At 39.7% G+C, this 18,000-nt stretch overlaps 1 protein-coding gene across 5 annotated transcripts in view; it reads right to left on the bottom strand.

Moving 5' to 3' along the window:
* Positions 1-18,000, bottom strand: part of RALGAPB (Ral GTPase activating protein non-catalytic subunit beta) — a 106,284-nt gene that overhangs the window by 32,455 nt on the left and 55,829 nt on the right. For 3 of the 5 annotated variants that reach the window (XM_054467825.2, XM_063659315.1, XM_063659316.1), the window contains exons 14-18: positions 14,808-14,872; positions 13,185-13,314; positions 10,821-10,954; positions 6,059-6,241; positions 4,829-4,980 (exon numbers count right to left, since the gene is read on the bottom strand). In XM_054467825.2, the coding sequence (XP_054323800.1) occupies positions 4,829-4,980; positions 6,059-6,241; positions 10,821-10,954; positions 13,185-13,314; positions 14,808-14,872 (664 nt within the window). The remainder of the gene's footprint in view (positions 1-4,828; positions 4,981-6,058; positions 6,242-10,820; positions 10,955-13,184; positions 13,315-14,807; positions 14,873-18,000) is intronic. The other 2 variants (XM_063659318.1, XM_063659319.1) reach the window with 1 other exon arrangement.

The following is an 18,000-nucleotide window of genomic DNA, read 5'->3' as shown; positions in this document are numbered from 1 at the left end:
GCTTTGTGACAACCGTCTCTATCCCATTTTAGAAAACCAAAGCCATATTTTCTCATTATTGATCTGGTGTTTAGAAGCCATATTTTCTCATTATTGATCTCCTGGTGTTTCTCCTATTTTCTGCAAACCATTAGAGGCCTGAACTTAATGCCAAGTTCTCCTGGTCCCTGAAGTTCTGAGACAGTCTTCCTTTTAGGAGGAGAGGAAACAGAAGAAAAATAATCTGTTGAGCAATGTTGCTTTCCATTGTTAGAGATCTTTAGGTTCAAACCTTAGAGTGAAAGAGGAGAGGCCATTCAAGCTGAGAGTTGAGATGACAAATGTGGTGCTGTAGAATACTGGTCTTCCAATTGAGATGCATATGAAGGGCCAGATGATATTAGAACCACAAGATAAAATCTTTGTTTTAATTTTAAGATACTTTCTTTCTGTGCTACAGTTCCTTCATTATAAAATGGGAATAATAATGGTACCTATCTGATAGGATTGTTATAGTATTATGTGATATAGTATCATAATATCACAACAATTCACGTAATATCCTAACAATCCTATTCTCATAGGTACCACTATTATTGCCATATACCATTATTATTCCCATGTCATATTATATGAAATAACACTTCATATAATATCATGAACTTGTAGATAGATTTAAAAATCCCTGTGGACCTGAAGGAAGTGCTCTGATGATGTGCTTTGTGAGTCTATCTGTTCAGTATTTTTATCAAGGTATTTAGAACACACAGAATATGCTCATTAAATGTCCAGTTGACCAAAAGCTGAGCTGCAGAGATAATATACCATAGAAAGAGTTGAGATCCAAAAGAATCTTAAAGACTAAAAATAATGTGGTAAATCTTAGATGAAGAAATTTCAAGTTTAAATGTAAAGTTCTGTGCATTACTTTCAAACACTCCCAAACAAGTACAGGATGAGAAAAACAGATGAAAGGTAAATGTGTGAAAAAAAAACTCAAGGATTTCAGTTGACTTAATGCAAATCACCAAGTCCTCAAAAATGCAATGCAGTCTGAGTACATTTTAATGAAAATGTAATATTATATAGAGTTTAAAGATCATCAAATCATATCTAGAATACTGTACTCAGCTGGGTACAGAAGGCTCACACCTATAATCCCAGCACTTTGGGAGGCCGAAGCAGGAGGTCTGCTTGAGCTCAGGAGTTTGAGACCAACCTGGGCAACACAAGGAAACCTCATCTCTATTTCTTTAAAAAAAATACAGCTGCGTACGGTGGCTCACGCCTGTAATCCCAGCACTTTGAGAGGCCAAGGTGGATGGATCACCTGAGGTCAGGAGTTCAAGACCAGCTTGGCCAACATGGCAAAACTCCGTCTCTACTAAAAATACAAAAATTAGCGGGGTGTGGTGGCATGTGCCTGGAGTCCCAGGTACTCGGGAAGCTGAGGCAGGAGAATTGCTTGACTATGGGAGGCAGCAGTTGCAGTGAGTCAAGATCATGCCATTGCACTCCAGCCTAGGTGACAGGGCGAGACTCTGTCTCAAGAAAAAAATACAAAATAATAGAGTATTATACTCTGTAAACCACCTTTAAGAGGCTCATAGTCAAACCTATGCCAGTTGAGAATAACCAGGATGATAAAGGTACTTGAATCTTTGTAGTATTTAAAAAAAAAACACAAAAAAACTGAAGGTAATAGCAGAAATGAACCAGAGAGAACATGAAGACTGCTTCTGGATACCGCTACTGCCTGGACAAAAAGGATTTAACGATCAAATGTATGAATTAGAACCAATGCATAGAAGTGGGAGAGATTTTAGCTCAATGTAAAGTATCAAGTTTTTAACAGTTAAAATGAAATGGGCAACCTTGGGGGTTAGAAAATCCCCAAATTAGAGGCTAAATAACTTGGTACACATGTCTTAAAGGTGACAGGCAAAGGGACTGTTGAAATGACTTCCAAGAGCCCTAATCCTGAATTTGTATTAGTGTACACAGAGAGGAAAAAAAACCTAACCAGCTAATCTGCACTCCATAATTTTCTACTACGTGTTCAGCACTGTGTTGGCAAAGAGGTAAATATGCTCCCCAGACTGGGGAGACAACACTAGCATGGATCACATGTAACCAGGTACAATCATGACAGTATAAAATTCCATGCTGTGCAGCAGGGTCAGACAGAATGAGCACAGAAGTGCAGAAAAGAGTCATCTTCAGAAGCAGAATAACCAAAGGCCCCATGGAGGTAGCTAGATTTGCTATAAGCACTGAACAGCGGAGGATGTAGCCAAAGGAAGAAAAAAGAGGTCCTGAAACCCAGGGGAAGAGCATAAGCAGGTATAAGCATGGCCAGCTCATAGCCACAGTGCTGTCAGGCCTGACAGTGGCAAAAGAGACAAGCTGCAAAGCAGTGGTGGAAAAGATCAGATGGTGCCCTTGAAAACCAGATCGAGGAGTTTAGATAACAAGGAAGGAAATAGATCTACTCAAGGTTTTCAATCATTCAAGCAGCAGGATCAAAATTGTGCTTAAGGATGATGAGTTTTGCAATAGAATACAAAATAAACAAGAAGGGCTAAGAGATCGAAAATAGGGCAATTGGGCAAGAAGTGAGGAGGGCCTGGACTAGAATGCTATCCAGGTTGGAGGGGATGGAGGAAATACTTTACAAAAATAAAGTCTGTTTAACTCAGTCACTGGCTCATGTACATGGGGAATGACAGAAAGATAAATCAGAGAAACAGCCAAAGTTCTGTGTTTGCATAACTGGCAAACAGCAATGATACTAACATAAAGCAGCAATTGTGAGAGAACAGAGAAATCCGGTTAGAGACACATTTCATGATGACTGTTAAGACTGAAAACTGGAGATACCATTTGTCAAGCTGCTAGCAGAGACAACACAGCTGAAGCGAAACAGATGAGCCATCTAGCTTACTGGTGAGGTTGAGAAGAAGCATCCCAAGACTCTACTCACCCTGAGCACATATCCAATCCTCACTGCTAGTCATGCACTCAAAGAACACCCCATCCAGGCTAGGATGGAGCAAGCTTATTTTTGTACAATGAAGAGTTTCTAGTGAGAAATGTCCCCTCCTTTCTCTCCATATCCTTCTTACTCTTTAAGACATGCATCAAGTTTTAGTTCTATGACACCTTTTTTTTCTGAGATGGAATCTCACTCTGTCGCCAGGATGGTGTGATCTCGGCTTACTGCAACCTCAGTGTCCTGATTCTCCTGCCTCAGCCTCCTGAGTAGCTGGGACTACATGTGCGCACCATCACGCTCAGCTAATTTTTGTATTTTTAGTAGAGGCGGGGTTTCACCATGCTGGCCAGGAGGTCTCGATCTCTTGACCTTGTGATCCGCCCGCCTCGGCCTCCCAAAGTGCAGGGATTATAGGTGTGAGCCACCACGCCCAGCCCTATGACACTTTTAAGGGTACCCCGGCCCACACATGGTCTTCTTTCTGAACTTATATTACTTCTAGTATTCATCATCAGCATAAGTACATGCTTCAGTAGCTGTATTCACATTTTTTCTTAATTTTCTAACTATTAGCCAAACCTCCATCAAGTCACTGAAAGTCCAGCATTTGCATAGTGAGCAGGACTAAATGACAGAAAGCATTCTTCTAAAAATTCACTGAATGACTTAAGCCCAAAGGAATAGAAACAAATCCAGCTTCGTTATGCATGTCCCAAGTAAGCAACAGGCCACTGAACTCACAGACGATGCTGGGATCTTGGTAAGGGCTGACTTACACACAAATTTTCAAGCAGTTTTGCCTGCTACTTTACTAAGACCAAGATGCCCCAGCCCACACTAAGTTGCCACTCCTCCTTTCTGCTTTTACATTTTCTGAGCCTTCATCTGCACATATCCTTTCATAAGCCCCATCTTTCCATGTGTACTATGGTTCCACCTAATTTCCACTAACTGTTCCATTCAGTCCACAAATGTGGCTAAGCTGCCTTCCTTCCCTCTTTCCAGTATGCTCACTTACAAGCCAAACAAAAACTCTCTCAACTTTCTCTGCTACTCTTTTTCAAGGTACCAAACTCCCTGTCTTTACCCCTTCACTACACCAAAATTCTCAAAACAGCAGTCTTGGTGCCTTTTTACCTACCCTGTACTCTGGCTTGCAGCTCAAACTTGACCCACCCTCCCAGAGTCAGGTCCAGTGTCATTTTCCCTAAGAATGTTACTCTGACTTCCCCTTATCTGGAAGTATTCATTTTCTCCTTCCAACTCCCCAACATTTTATTTATACCTCTTCTCTTGGAGCACTTATTTTCCACCTAATATTATAGCTATTTGTGTTCATATTTTATCTTCCCTACCAGACAAGATGGTAGACCTAGTGGTGACTAAATCAGACTTATTTTTATGATCCTATTCTCAGTTGTTAAGAGAGTTCATAAATCTTGGTTGAATTAACCTATACTATGTAATATAAATGGTATAGCAGAGAATACAGACCACTGAGCTGGAAAGCAGTTCTAATAGTGTAACCACAGAGACAGACACCATCTCTGGACTTAGCTATCAAAGTGAGGGGGTACAGTAAGTCTAGCTCTAACACAGTATTACTTGAATTAACATCAAACAGTATAGAAAAAGAAGGACTCAAACTCTCAACCCCAAGTTCCTAGTTTCTTTTGATCTAAAAAACAGGTAAAAAAAATATAGATTTTCTTCCCATTTTATTTCTGGAGAAAAAGTATTCTAAAGGGGCTGCAACACGCAATGCTGAACAATCGGGAAGGAAATGAAACAACATGGATCACTGCTAACCCCATCTAATTCCTAGGCACAATCCCCGTGCGGTCACTTCCATACCATGTTAGGGTGGCTTCAGCAGCATCCTTTACCCTCATAGATGCAGGGTTTGGCTCCTTATCTCCTTTGTACTTGACCTCTTGCTCGCTGTTCCTGGACTTACTTCCTGAGATACCCAGTTCCACAATCTCCAGTACTTCCTTAAGGCAGTCCTAAAAGCAGGAAAGGCAGATCAATTTTTGGAACACACCTTTCTCATGAGAAGACAAGGAAATCCATCCAAATGCTAACGGTGATTGCATTTTGGTGGAAGGGCTCCAGTTTCTTGCTAATTTCTTTAATGGGTATATATTAACTTCATAGTAATATAATAAACTTTACACCCCCACCCCCCAATTTCTCTTTAAAGAACTAAATTTTGGTGTTTAGAGTGTTAGATAAATTCAATTCAACTTTCTTGTAAAATTACCGAAGACTGTAAATCACAAAAGCACAAATCAAAGAGATTAAATAGTAATTCAGTTAAGCCTGGGATAGTGTAACCACAGAGAGACAGACACCATCTCTGGACTTAGCTATCAAAGGAGTGGGATGGTTTAAGACATATTATAATATTCAAAGGAAATCTTGTCATTGACATTTTTAGGTAATTTCTGGTATTACAACTTCAGAAGCCATAATGAAAATGACTAAGATTTAATCAACAATATTATTCCTTAAACTACATAAAGGTTTCTATAAATATCCAATGATCTCTCCTTTTATTTGCGCTGTGAATTCCTTACAACACCTGCTTCCCTATAAGGAAGATATTACACGGAACAACGTTAGGGAACATGGACTAGTTATCTGCATCCACTTGAGAATGAAGAAATGAGTGTGGAGTAACATTTTTCGATAGAAGCAACCTTTACAGATGAGCTGTGCTCTAGGTTTGCAGCCTGGCAATCATCTGCCCTTCTTTGTTTGGTGAAGGGTGACCGAAGTGCCTACTAGCTATCTCCAGGCTACCATCCTTTCAAGAAAGAACAGTCTTGATAGTTCAGATAAATTAGTCAAGGTCTCATCTTTCTAAATAATTTCTCTATGACTTAATTTGCAACCAAATATAAGCAAAATGACAGTTTTCAAGTTGTACCCAAAAGGACAAGTGTTCCACTGTAATCTAACAAGTATTTTCAGTTTAAAGTGTGCAATACTGTATTTAAATTTAGATATTCTCTTTCAAAAGGCATTTTGCTAGCATACATTTTTGTTTTTACTTAATGGTTTAAAATAAAATAAACTCACCTTTTCGTCAAGCATATCAGGGTGCTCTGTCAGCCAGACACAGAGACACTGAAAAGCTGCCACTATCATGGAGTGCAGATCCCTGGAGTGTAAAGGAGCTGGCCGACTACACTGATACACAATGTAGCTGCACACGGAACTGATGGCTCGCTTCCGGTCTCCTGAGTCAACCATCACTTTTACCTGAGCATATTCATTTGGAGAACAAAAACAATCAGCCAGGAATTACTGTACCAATTTCAAAGCATTTGCACTGAAGCTTGACCTATTTGACAATGTGATATACTACAGGAAGCCTTGCTTTTTTATATTATTTATATACAGGAACAGATTATTTCAGATGTATTGTAATACTCCACAAAAAATAGTGGCATTTCTCAAGTGCTCAAACAGTATTTCATTTTAGCATAGTTTCTCATGCCCTAAAACCCAAACCCATTGGGTATACCTGTTCATCATTGCCAGAGACTGAAAGAACATGGGCACATTTTTAAACCCCTAACCCAACCTCACAGTGATGCTCTAGGCTCTGCAGAAAGTTCTGTGCAGCTGCTCAGAGGCATAATTGTCATACAGTAAATTGCCCAATATTTCAAGTATACAACTGGTCAATTCTGACATAAGTATGCACCTGTGAACTATCACCACAATCAACAGCGGATGTATCTATCACCTCCAAATCTCTTCATGCACCTTTGTAATCCTTCCTCCCACTCCTCTTTGCCCCTCTCCCTAAGCAACTGCTGATCTGCTGTCACGATAGATTAGCTTGCATTTTCTAGAGTTTAAATAAATAAAATCATATAAAAATCATACAATATGTACGTTTTTCTGGTCTGGTTTCTTTCACTCAGCATAGTTATTTTCAGACTTAGCTATACTTTTGGGTGTATCAATTGTTCGTTCATTTCTATTGCTGAATAGTAGTAGTCCATTGCATGGATATACCACAATTTATCTAGTTATTTATTAATGGACATTGGGTTGTTTCCAGCTTCTGGATATTATAAATACAGCTGCTATAAACATTCAGGTACAAGGTATTTATATCGATATATGTTCTCTTATCTCCTAGGAGTGGAATTATTGGGTCATATGTAGGTGTATGCTTACCTTTTTAAGGAACAGTCAAGCTGTTTTCCAAAATGGTGGTTCCATTCAACATTCTCATCAATAGTTCCTCCACATCCTCACCAACATTTGGTATGACCAGTCTTTTATATTTCAGCCATTCTAATAGATTTGCAGTGGTATCTCATCATGGTTTTAATTGAATTTCCCTAATAATTAATGATATTGAGTATTTTTTCATGTGCTTATTTGTCGTCTGTATATCATCTCTGATAAAACATCTATTCAAATCTTTTGCCCAATTTTTAATTGGGTTGTTTGTTGTATTATTAAGGGCTTTTGTTGTTGCATTTTGTCGTCTTAAAAGATTTTATTAAAGGTCTTTACAAGGCAACATCCAGACTCCAGATCCAGCTGCCAAGGAGACCCTATTACACAGTTGGGGCTGGGTAGAGCATGGCTTCCTAACCATCTGTCCTGAGATGGGCATGGTGAATAGTATCTCATCTTTAGGGTCCACAGTGCTTATGTGGTCAGGCAGGGGATTCTTAAGGCCAATCTTACCACTTGGGCCCAGGACGCATGAGCTTCACTCTGATGCCCAGCACACCCTGTCTTAGCAGCACATGGTGGATGGCAGTATCAATGGAGTAGTTAACAAGGTCTCTGCTGTGGATCATCAGATCACACACGAAAGTTCATGAATTCAGTTCTCTGTCCTTAGAGTTTCCCTAACACCATGACCTCACAGTTCTTGCCCCACTCTCCATAATGAACCACAGCACACTACAGAAGGCTCTCCTCACAGCAAATCCTAATAGTAGTTTACAGCACAGACTCTGTCTGGGCAATGGCATAGAGAATTATTTTAGGCCACCTTTTCAGCATAAAGCTTTCCCTGCACTCAAGAAAGCCAAACCTCTTCTGAACTATCTCAGCCAATTCACAGATCTAGTGGTTCTTTTCACCAAGAACACTCTCATCCTGGAGGCTAAGGTAGTGATTTCTATCCTGGTTGGCATAACTTGGACCTCAGCTCCAGAGTGGTCACCTTCTGCAAGCTTCTGAGTGAAGAACTCGCTCAGTTTATTTCTGAAGATGCTATCAAACTTCCTCTTCTTAGAAATTTTCACCACCATATTGCTGCTGTGCACCACCAAAAGGAAAGGCTATTATTGAGTTCTGAGCGTTCTTTATGTAATCTGAATACAAATCTTTCATCAAATATATGCTTTGTAAACATTTCCTCCCAGACTGTGATTTGTCATCTCATTCTTTTAACAGTGTTTACTAAAGAACAGCAGTTTTAAATTTTGAAGTCCAACATATCAGTTTGTTCTTCTAGTGTAACATCTAAGAAATCTATCCCAAGGTCACAAAGATTTTCTCTTGTTTTCTTCTAGAAGTTTTATTGTTTAGGTTTTATATATATTTTTTATGTAATAGAGACGAAGTCTCACTATGTTGCCCAGACTGGTCTCTTCCTGCCTCAGCCTCCCAAAGTGCTGGGATTATAGGCATGAGCCACCGTGCCCAGCCAGTTTGAGTTAATTTTTGTTCACAGGGCAAGGTATGAATCAAAAATTTTTGGCTTTTTTTTGTGTATGACTATCCAATTGTTTTATAGTACCTCTGGTTGAAAAGACCATCCTTTCTCCTTTGAATTACCTTTGCACCTTTGTCAAAAATCAGATGACCACTTAAGTATGGATATACTATTTTCTTCCACCGATCAATTTGTCCACCCCTATGCCAATACCAGGCTGTTGTGATTACTGCAGCCTTACAGTAAATCATGAAATCAGGTAGTGTTAGCCCTTTATGAATTGTTAGGCAGGTCCAGAGCAGTGCTCCGTCTAGGACTAATTATTCCTTACTACTGAGTGTACTAAAGGTCACAAGAAACAGTACCTTGCTCTCAAAGACAGTGTGGTCCTGTATGTCTCACAAATGGCTGTTTTTTATTTTCTGTACCAGTAACTGCTTCTCGCAAAGTTATGATGTCCATCCTGGAGGATCTTTGAGGTAAGCTCTAAGTGGTGGTAAGAACACCTTAGGTTTTATTGCTTATTTTGTTTCTTACGGCTTAGGTAAGTCACAGCCTCTGACACCTATTCCCATAACTGAAAAATAAGGATTTGAACCATATCATCCCAGATAGTAGCACCTGGTTATCGGCTTTTTGTTCACAAAATATTTTATGTATTTCCTCAATTATATATTATATGTAAGATAATCCTGCTCATCTTACTGACAAGAAAACACCTAGATGTTAGAGAAAATGCAAAGAAAGTGAAACTCTCATACATTGGGAATGTAAAATGATTCAGTCACTGTGAAAAACAGTTTGGCAGTTCCTCAAAAAGTTAAACATAGGGTTACCATATGACCCAGTAATTCTGCTCCTAGGTGTACACCCAAAAGAACTGAAAACTGGTATTCAAACAAATACATGTACATACATGTTCACAGCAGCACTACTGACAACAGCCTAGAGATTAAAACAACCCAAATGTCCATCGAGTGATAAATGGGTAAACTGGGGTATATACACACAATGAAATATTATCCAATCATAAAAGGGAATACAGTTCTGACACATTCTACAACATAAATGAAACTCGAAAACATTACATTTAGTGAAAGAAACCAGACACAAAAGGTCACACATTGTATGATTCCATTTATATGAAATGTCCAGTATAGGTAGATCCATTGAGATGAAATGGTGGTTGTCAGAGGAGGGAATGGGGAGACTGAAGCAAAACTGCTTCATGGGTATGGGGTTTCCTTTAGGGATGATAAAAACATTTTGGAACTAGAAGTAGAAGTTGCTCAACATTGTGAATGTACCAATAGTCACTGAATTGTTTGCTTTTAAATAGCTAATTTTATATTACACAAATTTCATCTCAAAAGAAAGAATACACTTAGAGAAGCACAAATGACCACCAAGTTCTAAGGTTCCACAAAACTGAAGTAACGACTGGGAAAGAAATCTAAAAAGTGTAGCCAAGGCCGGGTGCAGTAGCTCACACCTGGAATCCTAGCACTTTGGGAGGCCAAGGTGGGTGGATCACCTGAGGTCAGAAGTTCGAGATCAGCCTGGCCAACATGGTGAAACCCCATCTCTACTAAAAATACAAAAATTAGCTGGCTGTGATGGCGTATGCCTGTAGTCCCAGCTAGTTGGATGCTGAGGCAGGGGGATCGCTTGGAAGCGGAGGCTGCAGTGCGACGAGTTTGCACCACTGCACTACAGCCTGGGCAACAGAGCAAGACTCCGTCTCAAAAAAAAAAAAAAAAAAAAGGTGTAGCCAATCTTCACTTATCTCTGATAATGGAGGATGGCAGAGCCACAGGTAATCCCAAATAGCATACATTAGGATAATCATTTTTTAAAAAATCAATATGCATTCTATTATTATATGCAAATAAATAAATGGCAAGTATTGAAATGTCTCCTATAATTTAACGGTAAAAATCTCATTCATACTCTTTGAACCTATTTTTAAAAAGTAAAGTTCATTTCATAGAATATCACTTGGAGGCTCAATTTTGCACACTTTGGATATAAACTATGTTTGAGCATGATCAACACTAAAATACCCACACAAGGGGTCAAGAGATACAGAAAAAACAGCCAAGGCCCAAGGCTGTTGGGTTAAAATAAAAGGACTGTCTTCCTCACCTTTGCAAGGCCAGAGAGGAGCTCTAGAGCTGCCAGTGATATGCTCATGTCTTGGCGCCACTGGGAGTTGAGTCTTTGGGTGACGAGATGAATGCTGCGAATCAGGAGCCCAGCAGCTGAATCTGTATTAAGAGCTAGGATATAACCCCAATGCCACATCCCACAGGGAGGGAAAACAACTAAGCATTAGTAACGAGAAGCACAGCATCCACTAGGCACAGACCACAGCAGCCACAGTGAGAATGACGGGCACCCACACAGTGCTACGCTCCCCACCCCACTGGGTTGAGTGCCAAGCCCGACTACACGGTGCACAGGCACATGTGCTAGACCAGAGCAGCTTCTAGTTCCTGGTTCACGCACTTTCACACAACCGTGGGATTTGGCAGTTTCAGTGTCATTTTTATAACAACGTAATTTAAAGTTTCTAAATTATCAAATCATAGAGAGCTACATTTTCAAAAAGAGTGATGAAAAGGCTATCAATTATTTCCTTGAAACTTTATAGAAGAAAGTTCTAATTTTATGGCCTCCTCAGATGCTAGGAATTACTCTAAAGCAAGCATCTGTTGAAATTACTTACAGGGTTTAAGCCATCAAAACTCACATGCAATGCCTTTTCAAACATACTTTAACATTTAATTTTCCAGGATTACTTTAATACTTCTAAAAAAATTAAATAACCAAGCCACCGTATTTTTATTTGGGCTCCAATCTATATTTAAAAGCAATCACTAGTTAGCTAATAGGAAATTAGGAAAAATTAAATAAGGACAAATTAAATTGAATTTATAAAGGAAGCTTTAGGGACATTATACCTGTCGATCCTATCAGAAAGAGGGCAGTGACAACAGAAAAAGGAATGATCATTAAAGAGAGACACTCATGCGACACTAACACAAATCAGGATTTCTTAGTAAAAAATATTTTACGACATTACAAGCAGAGCTCACTAACACCAGCTCAAAATGCTGAAACAAACAATAATCACTTAAAACATTTATATTAGAACACATGCAGTAATGAAAAATTCTTTTTTCTTTGTTTTTGTTTTCTGGTTTTTTTTTTGTTTTTTTTTTTTTTGAGATGGAGTCTCGCTCTGTTGCCCAGGCTGGAGTATAGTGGCGCAATCTCGGCTCACTGCAACCTCTGCCTCCCAGGTTCAAGAGAGTCTCCTGCCTTGGCCTCCAGAGTAACTGGGATTACAGGCACCCACCCCCACCCCTAGCTAATTTTTGTATTTTTAGTAGAGATGGGGTTTCACCACCTTGGCCAGGCTGGTCTCGAACTCCTGACCTCAGGTGATCCACCCACCTTGGCCTCCCAAAGTGCTGGGATTACAGGCGTGAGCCACTGCGCCCGGCCAGTACTGAAAAATTTATTTAGCCTAAACGTGTTTCAGAAAGCATGAAAAATAATTTTCAACCTATAGAATACCTAAATCTACATACACAGTGAATAAGATAATTTAAATAACTTCTTCACAAATGTAATATTTAAATGTGTCAAATATCCACATAATGGCTTTATGTATCTGACATGTTCAAGGATACTTGCTGTAAACTTAAACCATAGAAACATGCCTCATGAATTCATGAACTCATGAACATGGCTCATGACACGCCTCATGAACCTCATGAACATGGCTCATGAACTCTCCAGATGATTAAAAGATTAAACTCACATCTAAGAATCTAGATATCACTCCAATCTAGCTGGATAAGTGCTCACAGATTCAATACACTGTTAGTACTTCTGCAGAAAAACATAAAGGTACCCACAAATTCACAGAATCCATAAAACAACCGCCCAAGGTAGGGGACAACCTTGTATAGGATGCTTGGCTGGCAAATGTTTTAGTTGGCAGGGTAGAAAATAAAAATGTTTCAGGGCTAAAGAATCTAGTGAGCTATAGTAGGGGGTACACAGGTTTTAACATGAAGACATGCTCTCCTCTGGGCTGCTATCTAATCCATCCCCCATCACCCTCCTTGCCACACTGCAATAACTGGCTTATTGGACATCTCCGCCACTACACTGTGAGCTCTGAGGCAGAGCCCACATCTTATTTGGTTCTCTACCACCACACATAGTAGAGAATTCAGAAATGTTTCCTGATCACCCATTACTATCAATTGTAAAACCTAATATACTACCCCAAATCTAATATACTACCCAAAAGCTATACAGCTAAATTAAAAAGATTTGTTTTCTTTTTCTTAGCTTCTTAAGACTGACATCCTCTCTATTATACTTAAGTACATAAAAAACATGAACATTAAAATTTTTAATGTTTTTGTTTTATAAATGTAAGCATTAAAGTCATTCTATTAAACTTTGAATTTCAAAAGAAACACGACTAACCATAATCTCTTAAGAGAGCTTGAGCAGGTCTCTCACTATCGGGAGTCGTGGGCTCCGTGCTTCCGCCACTTGCTGAACTAATACCACTATTGGTGCGACTATGACTCTTCAGGTTATTTTCTCCACCACCCTAGTCAAATGAAAATGAATCAAGTGTTTGAGGATTACATCACGGTTTACAAGTATAAATAAAGGTCTATCATTAAAAACCATGTTGATAAAGCAGAAATGTGCCAACTGAATAGTACAAACTGATAATAACACATAGAAATTGACAAGGGATTAAAACCACTGTGGTATTTTTACACACACACATCTACTGGAGGGTATGAAGGATCTGACTACTACAAGTGCCCATACTGGGGTCTTCTTTGCCACTATTTACAAAGGGCTGGCCCAGCTTTTTCATCTTTACTAGACTTCACTAGATTCCAGGTCCTTAAAAAAAATACCCTAGCGCCTCCCAAGCAAAACCTCAGAACAGAAATATAAGCTTAAAAAGCATGAATAAGGCCGGGCGCGCTGGCTCACGCCTGTAATCCCAGCACTTTGGGAGGCCGAGGCAGGCAGATCACGAGGTCAGGAGATCGAGACCATCCTGGCTAACACAGTGAAACCCCATCTCTATTAAAAAATACAAAAAAATTAGCCGGGCGCAGTGGCAGGCGCCTGTAGTCCCAGCTACTCAGGAGGCTGAGGCAGGAGAATGGCGGGAACCTGGGAGGCGGAGTTTGCAGTGAGCACAGATCGCGCCACTGCACTCCAGCCTGGGAGACAGAGCGAGACTGTCTCATTAAAAAAAAAAAAAAAAAAAGCATGAATAAACAAACAGCAACTTTCAAATACAGTTATATCAGAAAACACAAACAATAAAATACTAGGGTTAGTTTTAACTCCCATATGTATAGGGGCTAATAAACCTATCTGTTAGACTTCCCTCATTTTTCCCTCATATAAACACAGTTCATTATATTCAGATCAGTAAATTATTATTCACCATCTACTGAGACACGAATGTAATTTCCTTAATAATAATTTGATCACCCATCCTACATCTACTCAGCTTACTACATCTACCCAACTTACCCCAGTATACCCTATTAACCCCTCCACTGTCTTGCCTCTACTCCAAGTATAGGGATGATATATCTTGAAGACAAAGCAGAGAGCACTGGAAGTCTCTGAGAAGCATTTTTGATTTAGAAGCACTGGTGCTTTGAGGGACCGGCAAACTTAGGTCTAGAGGGGTTAGAAAGAATTGATGGGTAAGAAAATGGTAAACTAGTTGCTTGCTGGCTAGGGCTTTTCCTAGGTTATTCAACCAAGTTTGCCACCACAGCAAAACAAGTAACAGTTTTAAGCAGATACTGTTCAGGAATAAAGACTGGATTTAGCTGTAGTTTCTCTCATACAGAATATCTCGGGAACCTGATGTACAGCTGATGAGGCACTGAAAAGCAAACCTCAAAATATACATTATTTTTAAAAAGAAAACTTCTGAGCCAATGAGCAGGATTTACAAACCAAAGGCCTTTAAAATTCACAAAGATGGACATTCTGGAATATAATTTACATAAAATTCAAAAGTGATATTCTCTGACAGATTGCATGTATGCTTCTTACCATCTCCATCTGGCAACCAATGGCTTCCAAAAGTGCTGAATCTTGAACAATATTTAACATTGCCCCTACAACAACAATAAAACAGTATTTTATATAAAATACACAAGAACACTAAAATGGCTAAGACATTTTATATGATTAACAGTAGAGATAAGAATATAATTTTGGTTGAGCATTCCTGAAATACCCATGAAATTACAGTTGGCTCTTAAACAACATGAGCTTGAACTGTACATATGCAGATTTTTTTCAATAAACATGTTAGAAAGTTTTTTGGAGATCTGTGACAGTTTGAAAAAACTCTCAAACTGCATAGCCTAGAAATATTAAAAAAAAAAAAAAAATGGCCAGGCACAGTGGCTCATGCCTATAATCCCAGCACTTTGGGTGGCCGAGGTGGGGCAGGAGGTCAAGAGTCCGAGACTAGCCTGGTCAACATGGTGAAACCCCATCTCTACTAAAAATACAAAAATTAGCTGGGCATGGTGGTGTGTGCCTGTAATCTCAGCTACTCAGGAGGCTGAACCTGGGAGGCGGAGGTTGCAGTGAGCCGAGATTGCACCACTGCACTCCAGCCTAGACAACAGAGCGAGACTTCATCTCAAAAAAAAAAAAAAAAAAAAAGAGAGAGAAAGAAAAGAAATACTTAAAAAAGTATAAAAAGTTAAAATTGGCTGGGCATACTAGCTCATGCCTGTAATCCTAGCACTTTGGGAGGCCGAGTCAGCAGGATTGCTTGAAGCCGTAGGAGTTTGAGACCAGAGTGGGCAACAAAGCAAGACCCTGTCTCTAAAAATAAATAAAAAATAAAAAGCTAAAATTTATCAAAAAACTTACGTACACAAACACTTACAGACCATACGTGATGCCATTTGCAGTCCAGAGAAATGTAAACAAAGATGCAGTATTAAATAACTGCATAAAATTAACTGTAGTACATACTGTACTACTGTAATCATTTTGTAGCCTCCTCCTGTTGTTACTGGGGTGAGCTCAAGTGTTAATGAGTATCCTGCTTAAAATACAATGTGATGCTAACCATCTCTATGTGAGTAGTTCATCCCTCTAATAGACTGAATACTGAAGTAAATTGCATACCATGGTTCTCACATGTTTTCATCATGTTTACTGCAACACCATGAACCTTGACTAACACCATGGGACCCATAGGAAGTGCCACTAGCGATGCTGGAAGTGCTCCCAAGAAGCAGAGAAAAGTCATGACATTACAAGAAAAAGATGAGTTGCTTGATATGTACTGCAGATTGGGGTCTACAGCTGCAACTGCCCAACAGTTGAGACGATTTATCTTATAAACAGACAATTTATGGTATCAATAAATACAGTACTATAAATGTATTTTCTCTTCCTTATGATTTTTTTTTTGAGATGGAGCCTCACTCCGTCGCCCAGGCTGGAGTCCAGTGGCGTGATCTTGGCTCACTGCAACCTCCACCTCCCGGGTTCGAACAATTCTCTGCCTCGGCCTCCAAGCAGCTGGAATTACAGGTGCCCACCACCACGTCTGGTTAATTTTTTTTTTTTTTTTTTTTTTGTATTTTTAGTAGAGACAGGGTTTCACCATCTTGGCCAGGCTGGTCTTGAACTCTTGACCTCGTGATCCACCCACCTCGGCCTCCCAAAATGCTGGGATTAACAGGCATGAGCCACCACGCCCAGGCTTTATTTATTTATTTATTTATTTATTTATTTGGAGACGGAGTTTCGCTCTTATTGCCCAGGCTGAAGAGCAATGGCGCGATCTTGGCTCACTGCAACCTCCGCCTCCCGGGTTCAAGCATTCTCCTACCTCAGCCTCCCAAGTAGCTGAGACTACAGGCATGTGCCACCACACCCTGCTAATTTTTGTATTTTTAGTAGATACAGGGTTTCACCATGTTGGCCAGGGCAGTCTCGTGAGCGACCCGCCTCGGCTTCCCAAAATGCTGGGATTACAGCATGTATTTCTTATAAAATATTCTTTTCTCCAGCATACTTTATTGTAAAAATGCAGTGTATATTAATAATATGCATAAAATACAAAATACGTGTTAATCAACTGTTATGGGTAAGGTTTCTGGTCAACAGTAGGCTATTAGTAGTTAAGTTTTTAGGGAATCAAAAAGTTATATGTGGATCTCAACTGCTCAGGGAATTGGCATCACTAACCCCCATGTTGTTCAAGGGTTAACTCTACTAATAAATCCACTGATTGGTCAGAAGAGACTCTTTAAAAATTCCTTAATTCTGGTCGGGTGCATTGGCTCATGCCTATAATCCCAGCACTTTGGAAGGGTAAGGCAGGTAGATCATTTGCTATCAGGAGTTCAAGACCAGCTTGGCCAACATGGTAAAACCCTGTGTCTACTAAAAAATACAAAAATTAGCCGGGCGTGGTGGTGGGTGCCAGTAATCCCACGTACTCAGGAGGGTGAGGTGGGAGAATTGCTTGAACTCAGCAGGCAGAGGTTGCAATGAGCCAAGATCGTGCCACTGCCCTCTAGCCTGGGTGACAGAGCGAGACTCCATCTCAAAAAAAAAAAATTCCCTAAAATAAATGTGGGCCAGGCACAGTGGCTCACACCTGTAATCCCAGCATTTTTGGAGGCTAAGGAGGGAAGACTAGGGGAGCCCAGAAGTCCAACACCAGCCTGGGCAACAGAGCAAGACCCTACTCTAACAACAACAAAAAATTAGCCAGGTGTGGTGGCACACGCCTGTAGTCCCAGCTACTTCAGAGGCTGCAGCAGGAGGATCAGTTGAGTCCAGGAGGTTGGGCTGCAGTGAGCCATGATTGCACCACTGCGCTCCAGCCTGGGCAACAGAGCAAGAACTTGTATTTAAAAAAAAAAAAAAAATTAAATTAATAAATAAATAAAAACTAAATACATAAAAATAAAATGAATGTGAAGGTCAAACTTCGCTTTATATAAAAACATGCTCATTATCACATATTTTTTAACTGGTGTAAAAGACCAGATGTAAGCATCTCAATTTCAAGGGTAATATAAACTAAGGAAAATATTATGGAATACTTTCAAAACTAGGTTCTAGTCTTAAAAATAAAACAAAATTACTGTCTGTTTTTTCTACAGGGAAAAAGAAACAAATAAATAAAACAAAAATTACAAAATAAAGTCAGAGCAATACCTTTCTGACCACATTGCTTTTTAAGAATGATTAAAGCCACACA

Source organism: Pongo pygmaeus, chromosome 21 (genome assembly GCF_028885625.2).
Source record: "Pongo pygmaeus isolate AG05252 chromosome 21, NHGRI_mPonPyg2-v2.0_pri, whole genome shotgun sequence".
Classification (NCBI taxonomy): Eukaryota; Metazoa; Chordata; class Mammalia; order Primates; family Hominidae; genus Pongo; species Pongo pygmaeus.
This window is presented reverse-complemented; position numbering and strand designations above follow the sequence as displayed.